At 44.7% G+C, this 23506-nt stretch overlaps 1 protein-coding gene across 2 annotated transcripts in view; it reads right to left on the bottom strand.

The window, feature by feature from the left end:
* The window catches only part of PSTPIP1 (proline-serine-threonine phosphatase interacting protein 1), a 137623-nt gene that overhangs the window by 22005 nt on the left and 92112 nt on the right, over positions 1 to 23506 (bottom strand). For both annotated transcript variants that reach the window (XM_040413609.1, XM_040413610.1), the window contains exon 8: positions 18986 to 19031. In XM_040413609.1, the coding sequence (XP_040269543.1) occupies positions 18986 to 19031 (46 nt within the window). The remainder of the gene's footprint in view (positions 1 to 18985; positions 19032 to 23506) is intronic.

The following is a 23506-nucleotide window of genomic DNA, read 5'->3' as shown; positions in this document are numbered from 1 at the left end:
GGCTGCCAGGCAGCAGGGGGCAGACCCCCCTCCCTCCCCAGTTTGAATATCATTGGTGGCCAGTGTGCGGCCCCCCCAACCCCCCTCTATTGTAATATCATTGGTGGCCAGTGTGCGGCCCCCCCCTCTATTGTAATATCATTGGTGGCCAGTGTGCCGCCCCCCCTCTATTGTAATATCATTGGTGGCCAGTGTGCCCCCCCGCCCGATCATTGGTGGCAGCGGAGATTCCGATCGGAGTCCCAGTTTAATCGCTCTGGGGCTCCGATCGGTAACCATGGCAACCAGGACGCTACTGCAGGCCTGGTTGCCATGGTTACTTAGCAATATTACAATATTAGAAGCATCATACTTACCTGCTGCGCTGTCTGTGTCCGGGAGCTCCTCCTACTGGTAAGTGACAGATCATTAAGCAATGCGCCGCACAGACCTGTCACTTACCAATAGGAGGAGCACCCGGCCGGACACAGACAGCGCCGCACACTGGCCACCAATGATATTACAATAGAGGGAGGGGGGTGCCCGGGGGAGGCCGCACACTGGCCACCAATGATATTCAAACTGGGGAGGGAGGGGGGTCTCCCCCCTGCTGCCTGGCAGCCCCTGATCTCTTATAGGGGGCCATGATATGCACAATTAACCCCTTCAGGTGCAGCACCTAAGGGGTTAATTGTGCGGATCACAGCCCCCTGTAAGAGATCAGGTGCTGCCAGGCAGCAGGGGGCAGTCATGTACACAGTTCGTAGTATATTCTAACTAGAAGCGTCCCCATCACTATGGGAACGCCTCTGTGTTAAAATATACTGTCGGATATGAGTTTTCACGAAGTGAAAACTCATCTCTGAAAAAGCTTTTATGCAGACGGATCTTCGGATCCGTCTGTATGAAAGTAACCTACGGCCACGGATCACAGACGCGGATGCCAATCTTGTGTGCATCCGTGTTATTTCACGGACCCATTGACTTGAATGGGTCCGTGAACCGTTGTCCGTCAAAAAAATAGGACAGGTCATATTTTTTTGACGGACAGGAAACACAGATCACGGATGCGGCTGCAAAACGGTGCATTTTCCGATTTTTCCACGGACCCATTGAAAGTCAATGGGTCCGCGAAAAAAAACGGAAAACGGCACAATGGCCACGGATGCACACAACGGTCGTGTGCATGAGGCCTAACTCTGCTGTGAAATTTCCCTACCCCATCGTTGTGCGCCTGCGCGGCGCGGCACACCTCCTCACGTCATGTCCGGTGCGGCCGGAAGTGACGAGGGTAGGGAAATCTCACGAGGTAGGGAAATCTAACGGAACACCGGCAGCTACGCGATCAATTGGAGATGAGTTAATTATAATTTTTTTAACCCTCAATTGACCTTCTACTAAGCATTCTGTATTATGAATGCTATTATTTTCCCTTATAACCATGTTATAAGGGAAAATAATAAAATTTACAGAACACTGAACCCAAACCCGAACTTCTGTGAAGAAGTTCGGGTCTGGGTACCAAACATGCCGATTTTTCTCACGCGCATACAAAAATGCATTAAAACGCTTTGCACTCGCGTGGAAAAATCGCGCATGTTCCCGCAACGCATCCGCATCTTTTCCCGCAACGCTTGTGTGAACCCAGCCTTAGGCCTAGTTCACACAAACGTATGGCTTTTATAGTTTTTTGCGGTCTGTTTTTCACGGATCCGTTGTCCCGTTTTTGTGTTTCCGTTTCCTTTCCATTTTTCCGTATGCCATGTACAGTATACAGTAATTACATAGAAAAAATTGGGCTGGGCATAACATTTTGAATAGATGGTTCAGCAAAAACGGAACGGATATGGAAGACATACGGATGCATTTCCATATGTGTTCCGGTTTATTTGCGGACCCATTGACTTGAATGGAGCCACGGAATGTGATATGCGGGCAATAATAGGACATGTTCTATCTTTCAACGGAACGGAAAAACGGAAATACGTAAACGGAATGCATACGGAGTACATTCCTTTTTTTTTGCGGAACCATTGAAATGAATGGTTCCGCATACGGACCGTATACGGAACACAAAAGAATTGCCGTACACTCGCAAAAAAAACGTTCGTGTGAACTAGGCCTTAGGCCTCTTTCACACTACCGTATGGCTATTTCAGTGTTTTGCGGTCCGTTTTTCACTGATCCGTTGTTCCGTTTTTTTTGTTTCCGTTGTGTTTCCGTTCCTTTTTTCCGTATGGCATATACAGTATACAGTAATTACATAGAAAAATTGGGCTGGGTATAACATTTTCAATAGATGGTTCCGCAAAAACGGAACGGATACGGAAGACATACGGATGCATTTCCGTATGTGTTCCGTTTTTTTTGCGGACCCATTGACTTGAATGGAGCCACGGAACGTGATTTGCGGGCAATAATAGGACATGTTCTATCTTTCAACGGAACCTTAAAACGGAAATACGGAAACGGAGTGCAACGGCCTGCAAAACGGAAAAAAAAAACGGTAGTGTGAAAGAGGCCTTATACTGTGAAATCAACAAGGTAGAGTGGATTTTTGAAACGATCTATAAGCAAAGGTGTCTCTGTTGCCTGAATCAACCAATCATAGTGCAGTGTTCTGGATGGTTGCTATGGGCAACAAAAGCAGTTTTTCTATTAGACAGTTTCATAAGTCTGCTCCTGTATTTCTGTTAGGTAAGTTACAGAAATGACCATCTTGATCACACACAAACCATGCAACAGCGCCACATCTTTCCTCAGGTTCACCGAATCCAGGCTGATTTTCTTTGCGCTTTTTCACAGGTTTTTTTCAGCTTCCCATTCATTTCAATGAGAGAATCAGCGCAGATTTCGCTCCAAGATGCCAAGTGGAAAAAAAGCAAGTTCTGCCTCCCACTGAAATAATTGGGAGGCTTTTTAGAGGTGCTTTTTGGCATGGAGAACACGGAAGAAACAGCCCCAAAAAACGTAATGTGAATGGGCCCTAAGGACACTGACAGTTTACACAGAAAGGGAACCACTGCTGGGAATAGCGATTACCGGCTGGGTGTCCTGATTAGGGTCCCCAGACATAAGTTTGCTTGGGGCACCAGAAATACCAAGCCCGCCCCTGGTGACATGACAACTGTGTTTCTGTCATGTAAGTTACTGTGACAGAACAATCATTTTTTGTCAGGTAAGCTGCTGTGATATCACACATGGGTTTCATAAAGGTAAAATACTGTGACATCACACGTGGGTTTCATAAAGGTAACCTGCTGTGACATCACAAGTGGGTTTCATAAAGGTAACCTGCTGTGACATCACACATGGGTTTCATAAAGGTAAGCTGTTGTGACATCACACATGGGTTTCATAAAGGTAAGCTGCTGTGACATCACACATGGGTTTCATAAAGGTAAGCTGTTGTGACATCACACATGGGTTTCATAAAGGTAACCTGCTGTGACATCACAAGTGGGTTTCATAAAGGTAAGCTGTTGTGACATCACACATGGGTTTCATAAAGGTGAGCTGCTGTGACATCACAAGTGGGTTTCATAAAGGTAAGCTGTTGTGACATCACACATGGGTTTCATAAAGGTAAGCTGTTGTGACATCACACATGGGTTTCATAAAGGTAAGCTGTTGTGACATCACACATGGGTTTCATAAAGGTAAGCTTTTGTGACATCACACATGGGTTTCATAAAGGTAAGCCGCTGTGACATCACAAATGGGTTTCATAAAGGTAAGCTGCTGTGACATCACACATGGGTTTCATAAAGGTAAAATACTGTGACATCACACGTGGGTTTCATAAAGGTAACCTGCTGTGACATCACAAGTGGGTTTCATAAAGGTAACCTGCTGTGACATCACAAGTGGGTTTCATAAAGGTAACCTGCTGTGACATCACACGTGGGTTTCATAAAGGTAACCTGCTGTGACATCACACATGGGTTTCATAAAGGTAAGCTGCTGTGAAATCACACATGGGTTTCATAAAGGTAAGCTGCTGTGACATCACACATGGGTTTCATAAAGGTAAGCTGTTGTGACATCACACATGGGTTTCATAAAGGTAACCTGCTGTGACATCACAAGTGGGTTTCATAAAGGTAAGCTGTTGTGACATCACACATGGGTTTCATAAAGGTAAGCTGTTGTGACATCACACATGGGTTTCATAAAGGTAAGCTGCTGTGACATCACAAGTGGGTTTCATAAAGGTAAGCTGTTGTGACATCACACATGGGTTTCATAAAGGTAAGCTGTTGTGACATCACACATGGGTTTCATAAAGGTAAGCTGTTGTGACATCACACATGGGTTTCATAAAGGTAAGCTGCTGTGACATCACACATGGGTTTCATAAAGGTAAGCTGTTGTGACATCACACATGGGTTTCATAAAGGTAAGCTGCTGTGACATCAGACATGGGTTTCATAAAGGTAAGCTGTTGTGACATCACACATAGGTTTCATAAAGGTAAGCTGCTGTGACATCACACGTGGGTTTCATAAAGGTAAAATACTGTGACATCACACGTGGGTTTCATAAAGGTAACCTGCTGTGACAGCACAAGTGGGTTTCATAAAGGTAAGCTGCTGTGAAATCACACATGGGTTTCATAAAGGTAAGCTGTTGTGACATCACACGTGGGTTTCATAAAGGTAACCTGCTGTGACATCACAAGTGGGTTTCATAAAGGTAACCTGCTGTGACATCACAAGTGGGTTTCATAAAGGTAAGCTGTTGTGACATCACACATGGGTTTCATAAAGGTAAGCTGTTGTGACATCACACATGGGTTTCATAAAGATAAGCTGCTGTGACATCACAAGTGGGTTTCATAAAGGTAAGCTGTTGTGACATCACACATGGGTTTCATAAAGGTAAGCTGTTGTGACATCACACATGGGTTTCATAAAGGTAAGCTGCTGTGACATCACACATGGGTTTCATAAAGGTAAAATACTGTGACATCACACATGGGTTTCATAAAGATAAGCTGCTGTGACATCACAAGTGGGTTTCATAAAGGTAAGCTGTTGTGACATCACACATGGGTTTCATAAAAGTAAGCTGCTGTGACATCACACATGGGTTTCATAAAGGTAAGCTGCTGTGACATCACAAGTGGGTTTCATAAAGGTAAGCTGTTGTGACATCACACATGGGTTTCATAAAGGTAAGCTGCTGTGACATCACAAGTGGGTTTCATAAAGGTAAGCTGTTGTGACATCACACATGGGTTTCATAAAGGTAAGCTGCTGTGACATCACAAGTGGGTTTCATAAAGGTAAGCTGTTGTGACATCACACATGGGTTTCATAAAGGTAAGCTGCTGTGACATCACAAGTGGGTTTCATAAAGGTAAGCTGTTGTGACATCACACATGGGTTTCATAAAGGTAAGCTGCTGTGACATCACAAGTGGGTTTCATAAAGGTAAGCTGTTGTGACATCACACATGGGTTTCATAAAGGTAAGCTGTTGTGACATCACACATGGGTTTCATAAAGATAAGCTTCTGTGACATCACAAGTGGGTTTCATAAAGGTAAGCTGTTGTGACATCACACATGGGTTTCATAAAGGTAAAATACTGTGACATCACACGTGGGTTTCATAAAGGTAACCTGCTGTGACAGCACAAGTGGGTTTCATAAAGGTAACCTGCTGTGACATCACAAGTGGGTTTCATAAAGGTAACCTGCTGTGACATCACAAGTGGGTTTCATAAAGGTAACCTGCTGTGACATCACACATGGGTTTCATAAAGGTAAGCTGCTGTGAAATCACACATGGGTTTCATAAAGGTAAGCTGCTGTGACATCACACATGGGTTTCATAAAGGTAAGCTGTTGTGACATCACACATGGGTTTCATAAAGGTAACCTGCTGTGACATCACAAGTGGGTTTCATAAAGGTAACCTGCTGTGACATCACAAGTGGGTTTCATAAAGGTAACCTGCTGTGACATCACACATGGGTTTCATAAAGGTAAGCTGTTGTGACATCACACATGGGTTTCATAAAGGTAAGCTGTTGTGACATCACACATGGGTTTCATAAAGGTAAGCTGCTGTGACATCACAAGTGGGTTTCATAAAGGTAAGCTGTTGTGACATCACACATGGGTTTCATAAAGGTAAGCTGTTGTGACATCACACATGGGTTTCATAAAGATAAGCTGCTGTGACATCACAAGTGGGTTTCATAAAGGTAAGCTGTTGTGACATCACACATGGGTTTTTATAAAGGTAAGCTGTTGTGACATCACACATGGGTTTCATAAAGGTAAGCTGCTGTGACATCACACATGGGTTTCATAAAGGTAAGCTGTTGTGACATCACACATGGGTTTCATAAAGGTAAGCTGCTGTGACATCACACATGGGTTTCATAAAGGTAAGCTGTTGTGACATCACACATGGGTTTCATAAAGGTAAGCCGCTGTGACATCACACATGGGTTTCATAAAGGTAAGCTGCTGTGACATCACACATGGGTTTCATAAAGGTAAAATACTGTGACATCACACGTGGGTTTCATAAAGGTAATCTGCTGTGACATCACAAGTGGGTTTCATAAAGGTAACCTGCTGTGACATCACAAGTGGGTTTCATAAAGGTAACCTGCTGTGACATCACAAGTGGGTTTCATAAAGGTAACCTGCTGTGACATCACACATGGGTTTCATAAAGGTAAGCTGCTTTGAAATCACACATGGGTTTCATAAAGGTAAGCTGCTGTGACATCACACATGGGTTTCATAAAGGTAAGCTGTTGTGACATCACACATGGGTTTCATAAAGGTAACCTGCTGTGACATCACAAGTGGGTTTCATAAAGGTAACCTGCTGTGACATCACAAGTGGGTTTCATAAAGGTAACCTGCTGTGACATCACACATGGGTTTCATAAAGGTAAGCTGTTGTGACATCACACATGGGTTTCATAAAGGTAAGCTGTTGTGACATCACACATGGGTTTCATAAAGGTAAGCTGCTGTGACATCACAAGTGGGTTTCATAAAGGTAAGCTGTTGTGACATCACACATGGGTTTCATAAAGGTAAGCTGTTGTGACATCACACATGGGTTTCATAAAGATAAGCTGCTGTGACATCACAAGTGGGTTTCATAAAGGTAAGCTGTTGTGACATCACACATGGGTTTCATAAAGGTAAGCTGTTGTGACATCACACATGGGTTTCATAAAAGTAAGCTGCTGTGACATCACACATGGGTTTCATAAAGGTAAGCTGTTGTGACATCACACATGGGTTTTATAAAGGTAAGCTGCTGTGACATCACACATGGGTTTCATAAAGGTAAAATACTGTGACATCACACGTGGGTTTCATAAAGGTAACCTGCTGTGACATCACAAGTGGGTTTCATAAAGGTAACCTGCTGTGACATCACAAGTGGGTTTCATAAAGGTAAGCTGTTGTGACATCACACATGGGTTTCATAAAGGTAAGCTGTTGTGACATCACACATGGGTTTCATAAAGATAAGCTGCTGTGACATCACAAGTGGGTTTCATAAAGGTAAGCTGTTGTGACATCACACATGGGTTTCATAAAGGTAAGCTGTTGTGACATCACACATGGGTTTCATAAAGGTAAGCTGCTGTGACATCACACATGGGTTTCACAAAAGGTAAAATACTGTGACATCACACGTGGGTTTCATAAAGGTAACCTGCTGTGACATCACAAGTGGGTTTCATAAAGGTAACCTGCTGTGACATCACAAGTTGGTTTCATAAAGGTAACCTGCTGTGACATCACAAGTGGGTTTCATAAAGGTAACCTGCTGTGACATCACATGTTGGTTTCATAAAGGTAACGTGCTGTGACATCACAAGTGGGTTTCATAAAGGTAACCTGCTGTGACATCACACATGGGTTTCATAAAGGTAAGCTGCTGTGAAATCACACATGGGTTTCATAAAGGTAAGCTGCTGTGACATCACACATGGGTTTCATAAAGGTAAGCTGTTGTGACATCACACATGGGTTTCATAAAGGTAACCTGCTGTGACATCACAAGTGGGTTTCATAAAGGTAAGCTGTTGTGACATCACACATGGGTTTCATAAAGGTAAGCTGCTGTGACATCACACATGGGTTTCATAAAGGTAAGCTGCTGTGACATCACACATGGGTTTCATAAAGGTAAGCTGCTGTGACATCACAAGTGGGTTTCATAAAGGTAAGCTGTTGTGACATCACACATGGGTTTCATAAAGGTAAGCTGTTGTGACATCACACATGGGTTTCATAAAGATAAGCTGCTGTGACATCACAAGTGGGTTTCATAAAGGTAAGCTGTTGTGACATCACACATGGGTTTCATAAAGGTAAGCTGCTGTGACATCACAAGTGGGTTTCATAAAGGTAAGCTGTTGTGACATCACACATGGATTTCATAAAGGTAAGCTGTTGTGACATCACACATGGGTTTCATAAAGGTAAGCTGCTGTGACATCACACATGGGTTTCATAAAGGTAAAATACTGTGACATCACACGTGGGTTTCATAAAGGTAACCTGCTGTGACATCACAAGTGGGTTTCATAAAGGTAACCTGCTGTGACATCACACATGGGTTTCATAAAGGTAAGCTGCTGTGACATCACACATGGGTTTCATAAAGGTAAAATACTGTGACATCACATGTGGGTTTCATAAAGGTAACCTGCTGTGACATCACAAGTTGGTTTCATAAAGGTAACCTGCTGTGACATCACACGTGGGTTTCATAAAGGTAACCTGCTGTGACATCACAAGTGGGTTTCATAAAGGTAACCTGCTGTGACATCACAAGTGGGTTTCATAAAGGTAACCTGCTGTGACATCACACGTTGGTTTCATAAAGGTAACCTGCTGTGACATCACACATGGGTTTCATAAAGGTAACCTGCTGTGACATCAAAAGTAGGTTTCATAAAGGTAAGCTGTTGTGACATCACAAGTGGGCTCTGTCAGCTAACTGCTGTGACATTAGTACTATCTATGTCAAAAAAGCTTGTGACATAATCAATGGATTACCACGGAGTAAGTTGCTGTACTTCCCCAAGATAGTAACACAGGTAATATGGGGTGATAATATGTGTATTTTTATCCTGTAACTGCTGATCACAACTTTCTTTCTTGTAGTCCGCCTGATGAAGGGACTGGTGATGTCTCGAAAGCTGGCTATGTAACATCATTACTTCTATTTTTGTTAGCCATTAAAAGGTATCAGACCTGCAATACTCTTATTTTGTTTCTCTTAATGAGAGCACTAAACTAACTTTCTTTCTGTGATGTAAGCTGCTGTGACATCCGAGTGGGTTCAAGTCAGGAAAGCTGACTTATACAGTATGTAATGCCAACGTAGGATTTGGAAATCAGGGACGGGTGTCCTCAACTTGTATAGAATATCTGAACCTGAATCACAGAGATACTCTATATTTCACAATTGTGAAGTCAAAGGGGATGAAGCTCTAGTTAATAGCACAAAAATTTACAACTATAGAGGGAGCATTAAAAATGGGTTAGTAATTCATATTCAGTGAAAAATAATTCAATGCTTTGAAAAGTTATAATGCCCCCTAGTGGAAGTTTTAATGAATAGTTAATCATTGTGAAATTGTTTAATTTGTCTTTTTAAACTAAAACCGCTCTCAAATTAGCGTGACAGATTAGGTCCGGATGCGTTTAGTGAAACTCACACCATTTTGCAAGCAAGTTCAGTCAGTTTTGTCTGCGATTGCGTTTAATTGTTCAGTTTTTTCCGCGCGGGTGCAATGCGTTTTAATGCATTTTTCACACGCGTGATAAAAAACTGAAGGTTTAAAAACAACATCTCTTAGCAACCATCAGTGAGAAACTGAAATATAACTTTTATAATATGCTAATTAGCCTGTAGGTGCAGGGGGGGCGTTGCCTCTGCTTCTAGAGGCTCTGTTCTCCCACCTCTGGCCACGCCCTGCTACACTAGGTTGACAGGGGCAGGCAGCGTTGGTCTCCTACTGACGGCCCTGTGTGCCGTGTAAATCTCGCGCCTGCGCCGTCCCGCTCAGGATTCGGCGCAGGCACAGTGAGTGACGGGCAATGCCCCCCCTGCCCCTAGAGGCTAATTAGCATACTTTAAAAGTTATATTTTAGGAGTAACGGGGGCATAGATAAAAGTAGGAATAGGCTAGTTAGGCTCAGCTGACATTAGCACATCGCTAATGTCAGCTAGTTTAATAGGGGTAATTCTGGTGACAGAAACCCTTTAATAATCTAGAAATTATAAACATGTTGTAAATACATCTAATAACGCAGTGCCTAAACATTTTTTCCATTTTTATTGCTCTAATGCGTCTGAAACAGAGGCGGATTGGCAATGTACCCAGGGGTGGACTGGGAACTTAAAGTGGCCCTGGAAAAAAACTAAAAGTGGCCCCATGTTGTAGGTGGGTCCAAGTTGACAGAAGGTGGGGCAACAGAAATAGGCAGAGCCAACATATGTAGGCAGGGACAACAGAAGTAGACAGGGCCAGAAATACCAAAGTGCAGAACAGCAGTATTCAGCTGTATTGTATGATATGTATGATAATAGCAGCACAGCAGGGGCACCGGGCCATGGATGGCCCTGCTGCCATATCATTATCAGCCAGCCTTGCTCCTAACAATAAGTCACCTGCTGTCAGGTCTTTTTACACCCGGTGGCCAGATAGAAGTCTCTGGGCACCAAAGGACCTAAGGCTCCAACCACCTAGATGAGTATTTCTCTTTTTTTATTATATTATCATTCGGGAGGGGGGGGGGGGTACAACTACTGTGTAGGGGGGCATAAATACTGTGTGTGGGCACAGTGGGGGCTTAATTACTTTGTGGGGGCACTAAGGGGACAACATTATTCTGAAGGGGAAGCACTACTGTAAGGGGGGCATGAATACTGTGTGGGGGCACTAAGGAGGCATAAATACTGTGCGGGCGCTCTAAGGAGGCATAAATACTGTGCAGGGGCAATATTGTGGCATAAATGCTGTGTGTGAGCACTATGGAGACATTCTACTGTGTGTGGGAACTATGAAGGCATAAGCACTTTTTGGGGGTAAGAAGGGGGAATAACTACTGTGTGGGGGCACTAAGGGGACTGGATAGTATTGAGCATGTGTAGATTAGAGATGGCCCGAACTATCCGACGGCGAACAGTTCCCGGCGAACATAGCTTGTTCGCGTTCGCCTCTGCCGGGCGAACACATGCGATGTTCGGTCCGCCCCCTATACATCATCATTGAGCAAACTTTGACCCTGTACCTCACAGTCAGCAGACACATTCCAGCCAATCAGCAGCATACCCTCCCTCCCAGACCCTCCCACCTCCTGCACAGCATCCATTTTAGATTCATTCTGAAGCTGCAGTCTTAGTGAGAGGAGGGAGACTGTAACTGCTGCTGATTTAATTGGGAAATCGATAGCTAGGCTAGTGAATTCAGTGTCCACTCCAGTCCTGAAAGACTCATCTGATCTCTGCTGTAAGGACAGCGTCCTGACAGCACCCCAAAAAGCCCTTTTTAGGGCTGCAACATTAGTCTGCTTTTTTTTTTTCCTTTATATACATATTGCAGTTGCCTGGCCTGCCTGTGTGTGAGGAGCTGCAGGCCCACAGACTGTAGTGTGCCCACTGCCAGTGCTCACCCCTGTCATTCCGTGTGGCACAGGACTTTGCTTAAAAAAAGGCACTTAATTTTTACACTTTAATCTAAGGTTAGTTGCCTGCCAGTGTGTGTCAGGCTGACTTCCACTGACTGTAGTGTGCCCACTGCCAGTGCCCACCACTCATACCGGCTGGCACAGGACTTTGCATAAAAAAGGCATTTAATTTTTACACTTTAGTGTAATTTCAGCTGCTTGCCTGCTGCTAGTGTGTGTCAGGCCGACTTCAACTGACTGTAGTGTGCCCACTGCCAGTGCCCACCCCTGTCATCCCGTGTGGCACAGGACTTTGCTTAAAAAAAAGGCACTTAATTTTTACACTTTAATCTAAGGTTAGTTGCCTGCCAGTGTGTGTCAGGCTGACTTCCACTGACTGTAGTGTGCCCACTGCCAGTGCCCACCACTCATACCGGCTGGCACAGGACTTTGCATAAAAAAGGCATTTAATTTTTACACTTTAGTGTAATTTCAGCTGCTTGCCTGCTGCTAGTGTGTGTCAGGCCGACTTCAACTGACTGTAGTGTGCCCACTGCCAGTGCCCACCCCTGTCATCCCGTGTGGCACAGGACTTTGCTTAAAAAAAAGGCACTTCATTTTTACACTTTAATCTAAGGTTAGTTGCCTGCCAGTGTGTGTCAGGCCGACTTCAACTGACTGTAGTGTGCCCACTGCCAGTGCCCACCCCTGTCATCCCGAGTGGCACAGGACTTTGCTTAAAAAATAGGCACTTAATTTTTACACTTTAATCTAAGGTTAGTTGCCTGCCAGTGTGTGTCAGGCTGACTTCCACTGACTGTAGTGTGCCCACTGCCAGTGCCCACCACTCATACCGGCTGGCACAGGACTTTGCATAAAAAAGGCATTTAATTTTTACACTTTAGTGTAATTTCAGCTGCTTGCCTGCTGCTAGTGTGTGTCAGGCCGACTTCAACTGACTGTAGTGTGCCCACTGCCAGTGCCCACCCCTGTCATCCCGTGTGGCACAGGACTTTGCTTAAAAAAAAGGCACTTCATTTTTACACTTTAATCTAAGGTTAGTTGCCTGCCAGTGTGTGTCAGGCCGACTTCAACTGACTGTAGTGTGCCCACTGCCAGTGCCCACCCCTGTCATCCCGAGTGGCACAGGACTTTGCTTAAAAAATAGGCACTTAATTTTTACACTTTAATCTAAGGTTAGTTGCCTGCCAGTGTGTGTCAGGCTGACTTCCACTGACTGTAGTGTGCCCACTGCCAGTGCCCACCACTCATACCGGCTGGCACAGGACTTTGCTTAAAAAAGGCATTTAATTTTTACACTTTAATGTAATTTCAGCTGCTTGCCTGCTGCTAGTGTGTGTCAGGCCGACTTCAACTGACTGTAGTGTGCCCACTGCCAGTGCCCACCCCTGTCATACCGAGTGGCACAGGACTTTGCTTAAAAAATAGGCACTTAATTTTTACACTTTAATCTAAGGTTAGTTGCCTGCCAGTGTGTGTCAGGCTGACTTCCACTGACTGTAGTGTGCCCACTGCCAGTGCCCACCCCTGTCATACCGAGTGGCACAGGACTTTGCTTAAAAAATAGGCACTTAATTTTTACACTTTAATCTAAGGTTAGTTGCCTGCCAGTGTGTGTCAGGCTGACTTCCACTGACTGTAGTGTGCCCACTGCCAGTGCCCACCACTCATACCGGCTGGCACAGGACTTTGCTTAAAAAAGGCATTTAATTTTTACACTTTAATGTAATTTCAGCTGCTTGCCTGCTGCTAGTGTGTGTCAGGCCGACTTCAACTGACTGTAGTGTGCCCACTGCCAGTGCCCACCCCTGTCATACCGAGTGGCACAGGACTTTGCTTAAAAAATAGGCACTTAATTTTTACACTTTAATCTAAGGTTAGTTGCCTGCCAGTGTGTGTCAGGCTGACTTCCACTGACTGTAGTGTGCCCACTGCCAGTGCCCACCACTCATACCGGCTGGCACAGGACTTTGCATAAAAAAGGCATTTAATTTTTACACTTTAGTGTAATTTCAGCTGCTTGCCTGCTGCTAGTGTGTGTCAGGCCGACTTCAACTGACTGTAGTGTGCCCACTGCCAGTGCCAACCACTGATACCGGGTGGCACAGTAGCTTGCCGATAAATAAGGCATTTAATTTTTAGACAGTAGTCTAAATTCAGTTGCTTGCCTGCTGCCAGTGTGTGTCAGGCCCGCTTCCACTGACTGTAGTGTGCCCACTGCCAGTGCCAACCACTGATACCGGGTGGCACAGTAGCTTGCCGATAAATAAGGCATTTAATTTTTAGACAGTAGTCTAAATTCAGTTGCTTGCCTGCTGCCAGTGTGTGTCAGGCCCTCTTCCACTGACTGTAGTGTGCCCACTGCCAGTGCCAACCACTCATACCGGGTGGCACAGTAGCTTGCCGATAAATAAGGCATTTAATTTTTACACTTTAGTGTAATTTCAGTTGCTTGCCTGCTGCCAGTGTGTGTCAGGCCCGCTTCTACTGACTGTAGTGTGCCCACTGCCAGTGCCAACCACTGATACCATCTCCCCGTTCGAAAAATCTATTCAATAAATGGCACCCAGATTGGGGACGTTAGAGGGATTAAACTGATGAGAATAGTACTACAGAAAATACCACTCATATCGGGTGTGACAGTAAATTGCACGGCGCAGACGCAGTCACCGTGGATAAAAACAAAGGGGAGGGAGCCAGCGTTTTTTTAACCATCTCCCCGTTCGAAAAATCAATTCAATTGACCTTTCGGGGACCCTTGGTGTTGTACGTGGCTGGGTGGAGGAAGAAACCTTCAATGACATCACCGGGACGTGGCTAGCTTGGTATCCAACCTTGTGCAAATGGGGAGTTTGCGGTTGTGCAAATGAACTGTTTGCGGTGCATTAAAAGGGGAGTTTGGTCTGTCAATGTCTGTGATGCGGGCGTAACCCTTACACTACCTGATCGATACAACATCATACCTGATCGTATACACACACTGGATGTTTTAAAGCACGTTATTCCAAACAATTTAGGAATGTTAGTTGATTTATGCCCTTTATGGATTAAAACCCGACTCTGCGTCCACTACGTAATTTTCCATGGGAGTTTTGCCATAGATCCCCCTCCGGCATGCCACAGTCCAGGTGTTAGACCCCTTGAAACAACTTTCTCATCACTATTGTGGCCAGAAAGAGTCCCTGTGGGTTTTAAAATTCGCCTGTCTATTGAAGTCTATGGCGGTTCGCCCGGTTCGCCAGTTCGCGAACATTTGCGGAAGTTCTCGTTCGCTGTTCGCGAACTGAAAATTTTATGTTCGCGACATCACTAGTGTAGATAGGAATTAGGCAGATCTAGACGTGTGGCTTTGCCGCAGCGTGCTAAGTGCACCATTGCTATTATCCCTCTGGGCTTTTCAAAAGTTAGGAGGTATGCTGTGTGAACCATGCCTAATGGATTGCTTACCCCGCCTACTTGGATTGGCCCCCACCTTCAACCAGTTTGGTCCTGCCTACAAAACGGAGACAGCTTTTAAGCTTTTTTCCCAGGGCCACTTTGAGTTCCCAATCTGCCCCTGATCTGAAATAAGAAGAAGGAACTTTTCAAAACGTCTTGATAAAAAATATCCCACCGTTTGTGTCTACAGTTTCTATTCAGATTTATTTGTCTCTATAAGCTGGAGTTTAACTTTAGGCCTCTTTCACACCACATTGTTTTATTGTCCGTTAAACATATCCATTTTTACTCAGGGACTTTAGAAAAAAATAACGCGTTTACTTGATATTACTTTGTGTTCCTGTTCAAGTTTCTTCTGGATGGCAAAGCTGAAATATCTGCACTATTCAATCCAGCAAAAAAATGCATGGAGATTTCTGGCGCAAGCTGGCCAAATGAATAAAGACAATTGAAAGTAATAGTTAAAAAAAAAAAGCACACCTCTTGTCCAAAAAAAGCCAAAATGTAACCAGTCATAGGTTGCACAATCCAAACTTCACCTCTTTTTGCTACATTTGTCTTGTTTTCATGGGGGAGGGGGGAAGGAAAAAGAAACCTGTCCTAAAAATGTACATCAGTTTGCATATGTTTTTGAAACCAATTCAGTTTCTTTAAAAAGTTGATTACCTGCTGGAAATAAAAATCGCAGAGTAAAAGCACCCTTTCATCTGCTTTATATCCTGTCCTACAATCTGCATGTTAGTAAACTAGAGGCTTTCAAATAATGTAAAAAATGATAAGAATAGAACAGCAGGAAATATATCGTTGCTACAATGAGATTGAGCCAACTTCCTACTGTATCTCTGTGGTTTGTATTGTCACTCTAAGGCCCCTTTCACACGAGCGAGTATTCCGCGCGGATGCGATGCGGGAGGTGAACGCATTGCACCCGCACTGAATACCGACCCATTAATTTCTATGGGGCTGTGCACACGAGCGGTGATTTTCACGCATCACTTTTGCGTTGCGTGAAAATCGCAGCATGCTCCTCTTTGTGCGTTTTTCACGTAACGCAGGCCCCATAGAAATGAATGGGGTTGCGTGAAAATCGCAAGCATCCGCAAGCAAGTGCGGATGCGGTGCGATTTTCACGCACGGTTGCTAGGAGACGATCGGGATGGAGACCCGATCATTATTATTTTCCCTTATAACATGGTTATAAGGGAAAATAATAGCATTCTGAATACAGAATGCATAGTAAAACAGCACTGGAGGGGTTAAAAATAAATAAAAAAAATCATTTAACTCACCTTAATCCACTTGCTCGCGTAGCCGGCATCTCCGTCTGTCTCTTTTACTGTATAGGACCTGTGGTGAGCATTAACTATAGTTCAAGGACCTGGGATGACGTCACTCCGGTCATCACATGGTACGTCACATGATCTTTTACCATGGTGATTCACCATGGTAAAAGATCATGTGACGTACCATGTGATGACCGGAGTGACGTCATCCCAGGTCCTTGAACTATAGTTAATGCTCACCACAGGTCCTATACAGTAAAAAAAAGACAGACTGAGATGCCGGCTACGCGAGCAAGTGGATTAAGGTGAGTTAAATGATTTATTTATTTATTTTAACCCCTCCAGTGCTGCTTTACTATGCATTCTGTATTCAGAATGCTATTATTTCCCCTTATAACCATGTTATAAGGGAAAATAATACTATTTATAGAACACCGATCCCAAGCCCGAACTTCTGTGAAGAAGTTCGGGTTTGGGTACCAAACACGCACGATTTTTCTCACGCGAGTGCAAAACGCATTACAATGTTTTGCACTCGCGCGGAAAAATCGCGGGTGTTCCCGCAACACACCCGCACATTTTCCCGCAACGCCCGTGTGAAAGGGGCCTTAAGGCTTCTTTTACATCTGCATTACTAGATCTTGAGCAGGCTGTACAGCTCTCTGGACAGGGGCGGACTGGCCATAGACCCTACAGGGAAATTTCCTGGTGAGCTGATGCCCAAGGGGCCACTTGAGCCCTCTTCATGGCTGTTGGCTGGGTACATAATGATCTGATGGTCTCACAAATAATTAATGCTAGGAGCATCAGGTACTTATGAACCTGGGCAACGGCCACAGGAGCCCTCCTGAACTAAACTGTGTCAACGTCCTCAGGATAGTGACACAGTTGAATACTGTGACAATATTTTGTGCTGCACAGTGCTACTTGCTTCGGCTGGGCGGCATTTTGTGCTGCACTACAATATTGCAGGCCCCGCTTACTTCTGTTGTCCCTGCCTACTTCTGTTGGCCCACCTTCTGTCAATATGGACCTGCCTACAACTTAGGGACACTTTTAGTTTTTTCCAGGGTCACTTTAAGTTCCCAGTCTACCCATGTGACTATAATAGGATCTGGCAGAGATCCAGATGCTTCTCAGCAAATATACAGATATTTGACCTGACAAAAACCATTGTGTGCAGCAATGAAAAAACAAAAAAGGCAACAAAACTAAACTGGGTGTCAAGGATGAATTACTTAAAGGCTATGTACACCTTTGGAGGCATTTTTCCATTATTGCATTGTACTAATTTTGAGCTAAATTTATTTTTAAGTTGGTGTTTACTACAAATATGGAACCCTTTTTTCCGTACAGGGCTGAGATGCAGATCTGAATTTTCTCTCTGCTCCATCAGACAGCTACCTGACAGGCTCCTTATCTTTGTTCTCTGACATCATAAACAGTTATTATAGCTCAGTTCTTATCTTACTAATAAGAATGTGGTTTAAATGTTTATGACCTCTTACGGTCCCTTTACATGGGACGATGTAAAAGCAGATTGTTGGAAAGGAAGCGTTCTTTCCCAACAATCTACTGATCGCTAGCGGAGGAGACATGCAGTGATCTCCAATTCCTCCAGAGTAAGGGGAAGAGTGATCACTAATGCCATTGTTCTTCCCCATACTGTCTCATTGTTTCCTGGCAGCAGATTGTGTTTACACAGCACGATCTGCATTAGGAAACAAGAATTTTTTGTGCTGCAAAAACCATCCAATTACCCGATGACCGAGCATTTCGCTTGTTCATCGGGTAATCAGCGGTGCATTTACACCGCCAAATCATTGCTAAAGAGCATTACTATGAACGCTCGTTAGCAATGATCTGTTCAATTCTCGGCCTCTGTAAAAGACCCTTTAGTAAATTAGAGATAAGGTTTATTAGATGACAGGACAAAGTGAAAGTAAAAAGTACGATTCGCACAACTAGACAGTTAACCCTTTGTGACAGAACGGCTCAATATTTTTAATAAAGACCAATCGAAAAAGTGATTTTTAGCCCAAAATGAGTAAAATGCAGTCATAACAAAAATTGCCTCTGAAGGTGTACAAAGCCTTTAAGGCAAACACTGGCAATTCCCAACTGGTTACAAAGTTTGGCATATCTTTTAAAGGGGGTTTCCAGAAAATTCCTTTAACGGAAAACTTCATTTCATTGCTGTCAATGCCTAGATGTATATACTGTATGTTTGTTTGTTTTTTGTTGTGTAGAATGGCAACATCAAGAATATATGAAGGTGCATCAGTTTTATATTTCTATTGCACTCCCTGTAAATTATTTGCGTATTCCATCTTTTCTAGCACACATTGGGCCTCATTTATCATAACTGTCCAACACAAAAATCTGCCTTGTTGCCCACAGCAATCAATCATAGTGCTGCATTTATTCTTCCGGAGTGATTCAAATGATGAACACTAACTCTCATTGGTTGCTACAGACACCAAGGTCATTTTTTCTGTTAGACAGTTTGATGGTTCATGCAAATGAGAGAAGATTATAGCTGCAGGACAACAGCTTCTCAGCAGAAGCGGACAGGCTGTCAGCATTGTACATACCTGCATCTTGAGCTGCTTCTTTACAATGTTTCACTTTACTCTGGGTCTGAAATGTAAAATAAGATTTTTGTTATTCAGATAATTTTTTTTAAATTTTTTTTAGTTATTTTATGTAGAACGAAAATGTAACAATAACAGGTCTTGGCTGAATATCCTTGGGCCCACCAGAGAAAATCATTCTGAGGGCCCACCCTCTGTGTATCTATAGGACATATGCACATTACTTTTAAGTACTTTTTTTGTCATTGCACATTCAGGACGTATTATCAATAATGTTTAACAGGATATCTGGTAGTTTTTGGTTCCAAGGTGAGCTCTAAATTATCTTCTGCTAGACCTTAGGGGCCCTGTTTTATGAGTTGCTTAATATTGCCCAGTATTGAGGATCTTCTAGTGCTCTGGTGAGCCAGTCCAACTCTGGTAGTGGTCCACAACCAGTATAAAACTAGATATAATACCAGTATAACAGATTTCCCAGTAAAATACAGTATCTGCAGAAATTTGCAATTTCATAATTTCTTATATCTACATGTTAAAAATGTTTCCCCTTGACTTTTTTTTAACTGAATGTGACTCTTGAGCTCCTGTCAAATATTTTATGTTACTCATAAAATACGGTAGATAATATTAGGGACCTTTGCTATAGTGCATTCTGAGCATCATTTATTTACATATTTTACTTTACAGACATTAACATCACTCACAAGCTAAGTTCCCTATCAGTATGTCTTTGGAGTGTGGGAGGAAACCTGAGTACCAGAAGGAAACCCACACAAACACGGGGAGAACATACAAACTCCATGCAGATTTAATTTTATATATTTATTTTAAGCACTTATATAGTGCTGACATATTCCGCAGTGCTTTACAGACATTATCATCACTGGATGTCAGATTCGAACCTAGCCACTGTGCTGCCCATCTATGTAAATCAATGTATACCGTATTGCCAGAGACATAACCTGAAACTCCCAGGCAACAGTGAAAACAGATCTCTACCTACAGTACCTTGTGCCATTTATAATACAGTTTTTTTTATTATGGGCTCCCTTATGGACCTGAGCCTGGGTGCTGTACCCCCTACAACTATGTCCCTGTGTACTGCGTACATTTCAAGAGGACAACAGAAATGCCCATAGCTTTGGATGTATATAGAGATGAGCGAATTTCTCAAAAATTCAATTCAGCCGGTTCGCAGAATAAAAAAAAAAAATTGGCTCGATCCGAATTTATTTATGGGGAAGGGTGTAAAAAAAATGGCTATTTTCTGGCTGAAGAGAGCCTTTATAGTGGTGCAGAACACTATGCCTTGCAGTAACACGCATAGGGAGTCTGCTGTGGTAGTGAAACAATACTATGAGTCACTATGACATGTAGATGACAGGCATCACTCTTAGAATCACTGCACACTTCACTTATTTGAGCAGTTACAAAACTGACCAAATAACTCAAGTGTGAACTCAGCCTTACATGTCAATGTTAGCGTCAAGAAGAAGCACACTCCTTTTACACCATTGTCAGCTGATTCCACATAGATGTCTACAGAACCTGTTCTATTAAATGCTTATACAAGTAGAGCCCCCCCCCCCCGACAGAGTGGAGTGGGTGTCAGCAGTAAGTTTGTGTTGACGTCACTGATTATTTTGCCCTTCCTCTGATCCGTCAGAACAATAACCCACAACAAACGGATCCTGTCTGTGGAGCATCCGCCTTTACTCGGTCAGTAATCCATCAGTATTGCTAAAGCCCCAAAAAAACAGGAGTGGATTCAAAACAGATGACACCTGAATGTAATATTTGCATGTCTTGTGTGTTCTGTACCCACTCCTGCTTTTTAGTCTGGAGGTGGCAGCAGCATCAGGAGGAGGCCACAGAGTGGCACAATGACAGTGTGGAGGTGGCAGCAGCAGCAGCATCAGGAGGACACAGAGTGGCAAGGTGACATAGTATTGAGGTAGCAGCAGCATCAGGAGGCCACAGAGTGGCAAGGTGACATAGTGTGGAGGTGGCAGCAGCAGCAGCATCAGGAGGCCACAGAGTGGCAAGGTGACATAGTGTGGAGGTGGCAGCAGAATCAGGAGACCACAGAGTGGCAAGGTGACATAGTGTGGAGGTGGCAGCAGCATCAGTAGACCACAGAATGGCAAGGTGACATAGTGTGGAGGTGGCAGCAGCATTAGGAGACCACAGAGTGGCAAGGTGACAGAGTGGGGAGGTGGGTGGCAATACCAGTACCAGCTGAAGATAGTGGGTGAAAGAAGGAGCACTTAGCATCAGATGTGTGGCATCAGGCGGGTGGCAGCATCAGAATAGTAGCTGAGGCAGGTAGCCAGAAGAAACTGGTCTCTTTTGTCAAGGTTTGGGTGAGGCGGCACGCCATTATTTATCTTGACAAAGGTCAGTCACTTCACATTTTGGGTGGACAGGTGAGTTGTTCTTGGGGTAACTATGGCCCCCGCTGAACTAAACACCCGCTCTGATGCCACACTACTAGCCGGGCAGGACAGCTTTTCCAAGGCAAACTCTGCCAGTTGCAGCCACAAATCCAGTTTGGCTGCCCAGTAGTCCAGCGGATCTTCAATGTGGATGGAAGGGTGCTGTCCAAGTATGCCACCACCTGCTGGTTCAGGTCCTGCTCCAGGTCTAGCTGCTGCTGGTGAGTAGTTTCTTCACTAGGCGGCTTTAGACTCAAGTTGCTGCTGGAACTGCTCCTACTCCCCCACCCTGCCACAGCAGCCATGGCAGAGGAATGTGAGCGCAAAGGGTCCCTCCGGTCAGACCTGCGAGAGGATGGACGATGGAGCAGATAGGCAGCGGCCAACTGACTACATAGGATATCTTTATAGTAGTTCAGTTTGTCCTCTCTCTCAGTGGGTGTAAAAAAGGCCCCCCATTTTGGACCGGTAGCGAGGGTCCAACAAGGTGGAGAGACAGTAGTCATCCCTCTGCCAAATGGTGACAATTCGGCTGTCACTACGCAAGCAAGTGAGCATGCATCGGGCCATTTGTGCAAGTTTCTCGGAGGGACTCCCTGCCTCCATCTCCACTGCATACTGAAACGATGTGTCTGGGTCCTCTGCCTCGTCTTCCTCATCGCCCTGTAGCTCCTCTGGCTGCTTCTGCTCCTGTCACCTGTATAGAAAAACCACCCATTTCGCTACACATTGCTTGTGATCCAATGTACTCCTCCAGTTCAGCCCCCACAGGGCTCATGTGGCCGTAAGATCTAGGTGCCACGTCTCCAGTCCCCTGATCAGCCAGATTTACCAGCATGTGTTCCAGGACATTAAGCAGTGGAATGACGTTGTTCATTCTGTAGTCCTGGCGACTGACAAATAATGTGGCCTCCTCAAAGGGCCTGAGCAAATGCAGGTGTCACGCATGAGCTGCTACTGTCTGACATCGAAGTTACACAGGGGAGCACTCCTGTCCGCTTGGATCATCAAGAAATCGTTTATGGCCTTTACCTGTTCGTATAGTCGGTCCAACATATGGAGGGAGGAAACGTCGCATATCAGCCTATGTTGGGGGATGCCGTTCTGCCGCTGTAGCTCAAGGAGGGTGTACTTTGCGGTGTACAAGTGGCTGAAGTGCATGCAAAGTTTCCTGGCCATTTTTAGGATGTCTTGCAGATGGGTGGAAGAACCGCTTGACAACCATATTGAACACATGTGCCATGCAGGGTGCATGGCTCAGGGCTCCTCGAAGCAGCGCCGACACCATGTTCTTCCCGTTGTCGGTCACCAAGGTTCCGATTTTGAGTTGTCGGAGAAAGCCAGGATTTGATTTCTTGATTAAGGACACAGAGCAGTTCCACCCCTGTGTGACTCTGTTCGCCCAGGCAAACAAGGTGCAGAACAGAGTGATACCGCCATGCCCTGAACATATGGTATGCTGGAGGGGCACTGTGAATTGTCTCTGCAGTGGAGGCCGAGGACATGGTGGAGGATGAGGAGGCAGAGGCGGACATTGTCGCAGAAGAGGCATCACCTGGCCAAGTTGCTGGTGTGGCTGTGCAGAAACCACATTCACCCAGTGGGCCATAAAGGACATGTATTGTCCCTGACCGTAGTTACAGCTCCACACGTCGGCGCTGCTGTGCACTTTGGCAGATACCAACAGGCTTAAGAACTGGCCCACCTTCTGTTCTACATATTTGTGCAGGGCAGGTACTGCCTTTTTCGCTAAGAAATTACGACTTGTGACTTCTTACCTTTGCTCGGCACAAGCCATCAGTTCTCTGAAAGGTGCAGAGTTTACCACTTGGAAAGGGAGGGACTGCAGTACCAGCAACTTGGCCAGGAGCACATTCAGCTTCTGCGCCGTTGGATAAGTGCACGCATACTGTTATCTCTTAGCAATTGCTTCGGTGATCAATTGCTGACGGAATGACTGATGAGGAGGAGGAGCAGGAGCATCAACAGCAGCAGATGATTGAAAGGACAGACAGCTCCCTGCGGCTGAGGTGGTGGATCCTTGACTGCCTGAAATCAGGTGCGTGCCACTGGGTGATGCAACGGT

This window comes from Bufo bufo, chromosome 1, assembly GCF_905171765.1.
Source record: "Bufo bufo chromosome 1, aBufBuf1.1, whole genome shotgun sequence".
NCBI lineage: Eukaryota > Metazoa > Chordata > Amphibia > Anura > Bufonidae > Bufo > Bufo bufo.
This window is presented reverse-complemented; position numbering and strand designations above follow the sequence as displayed.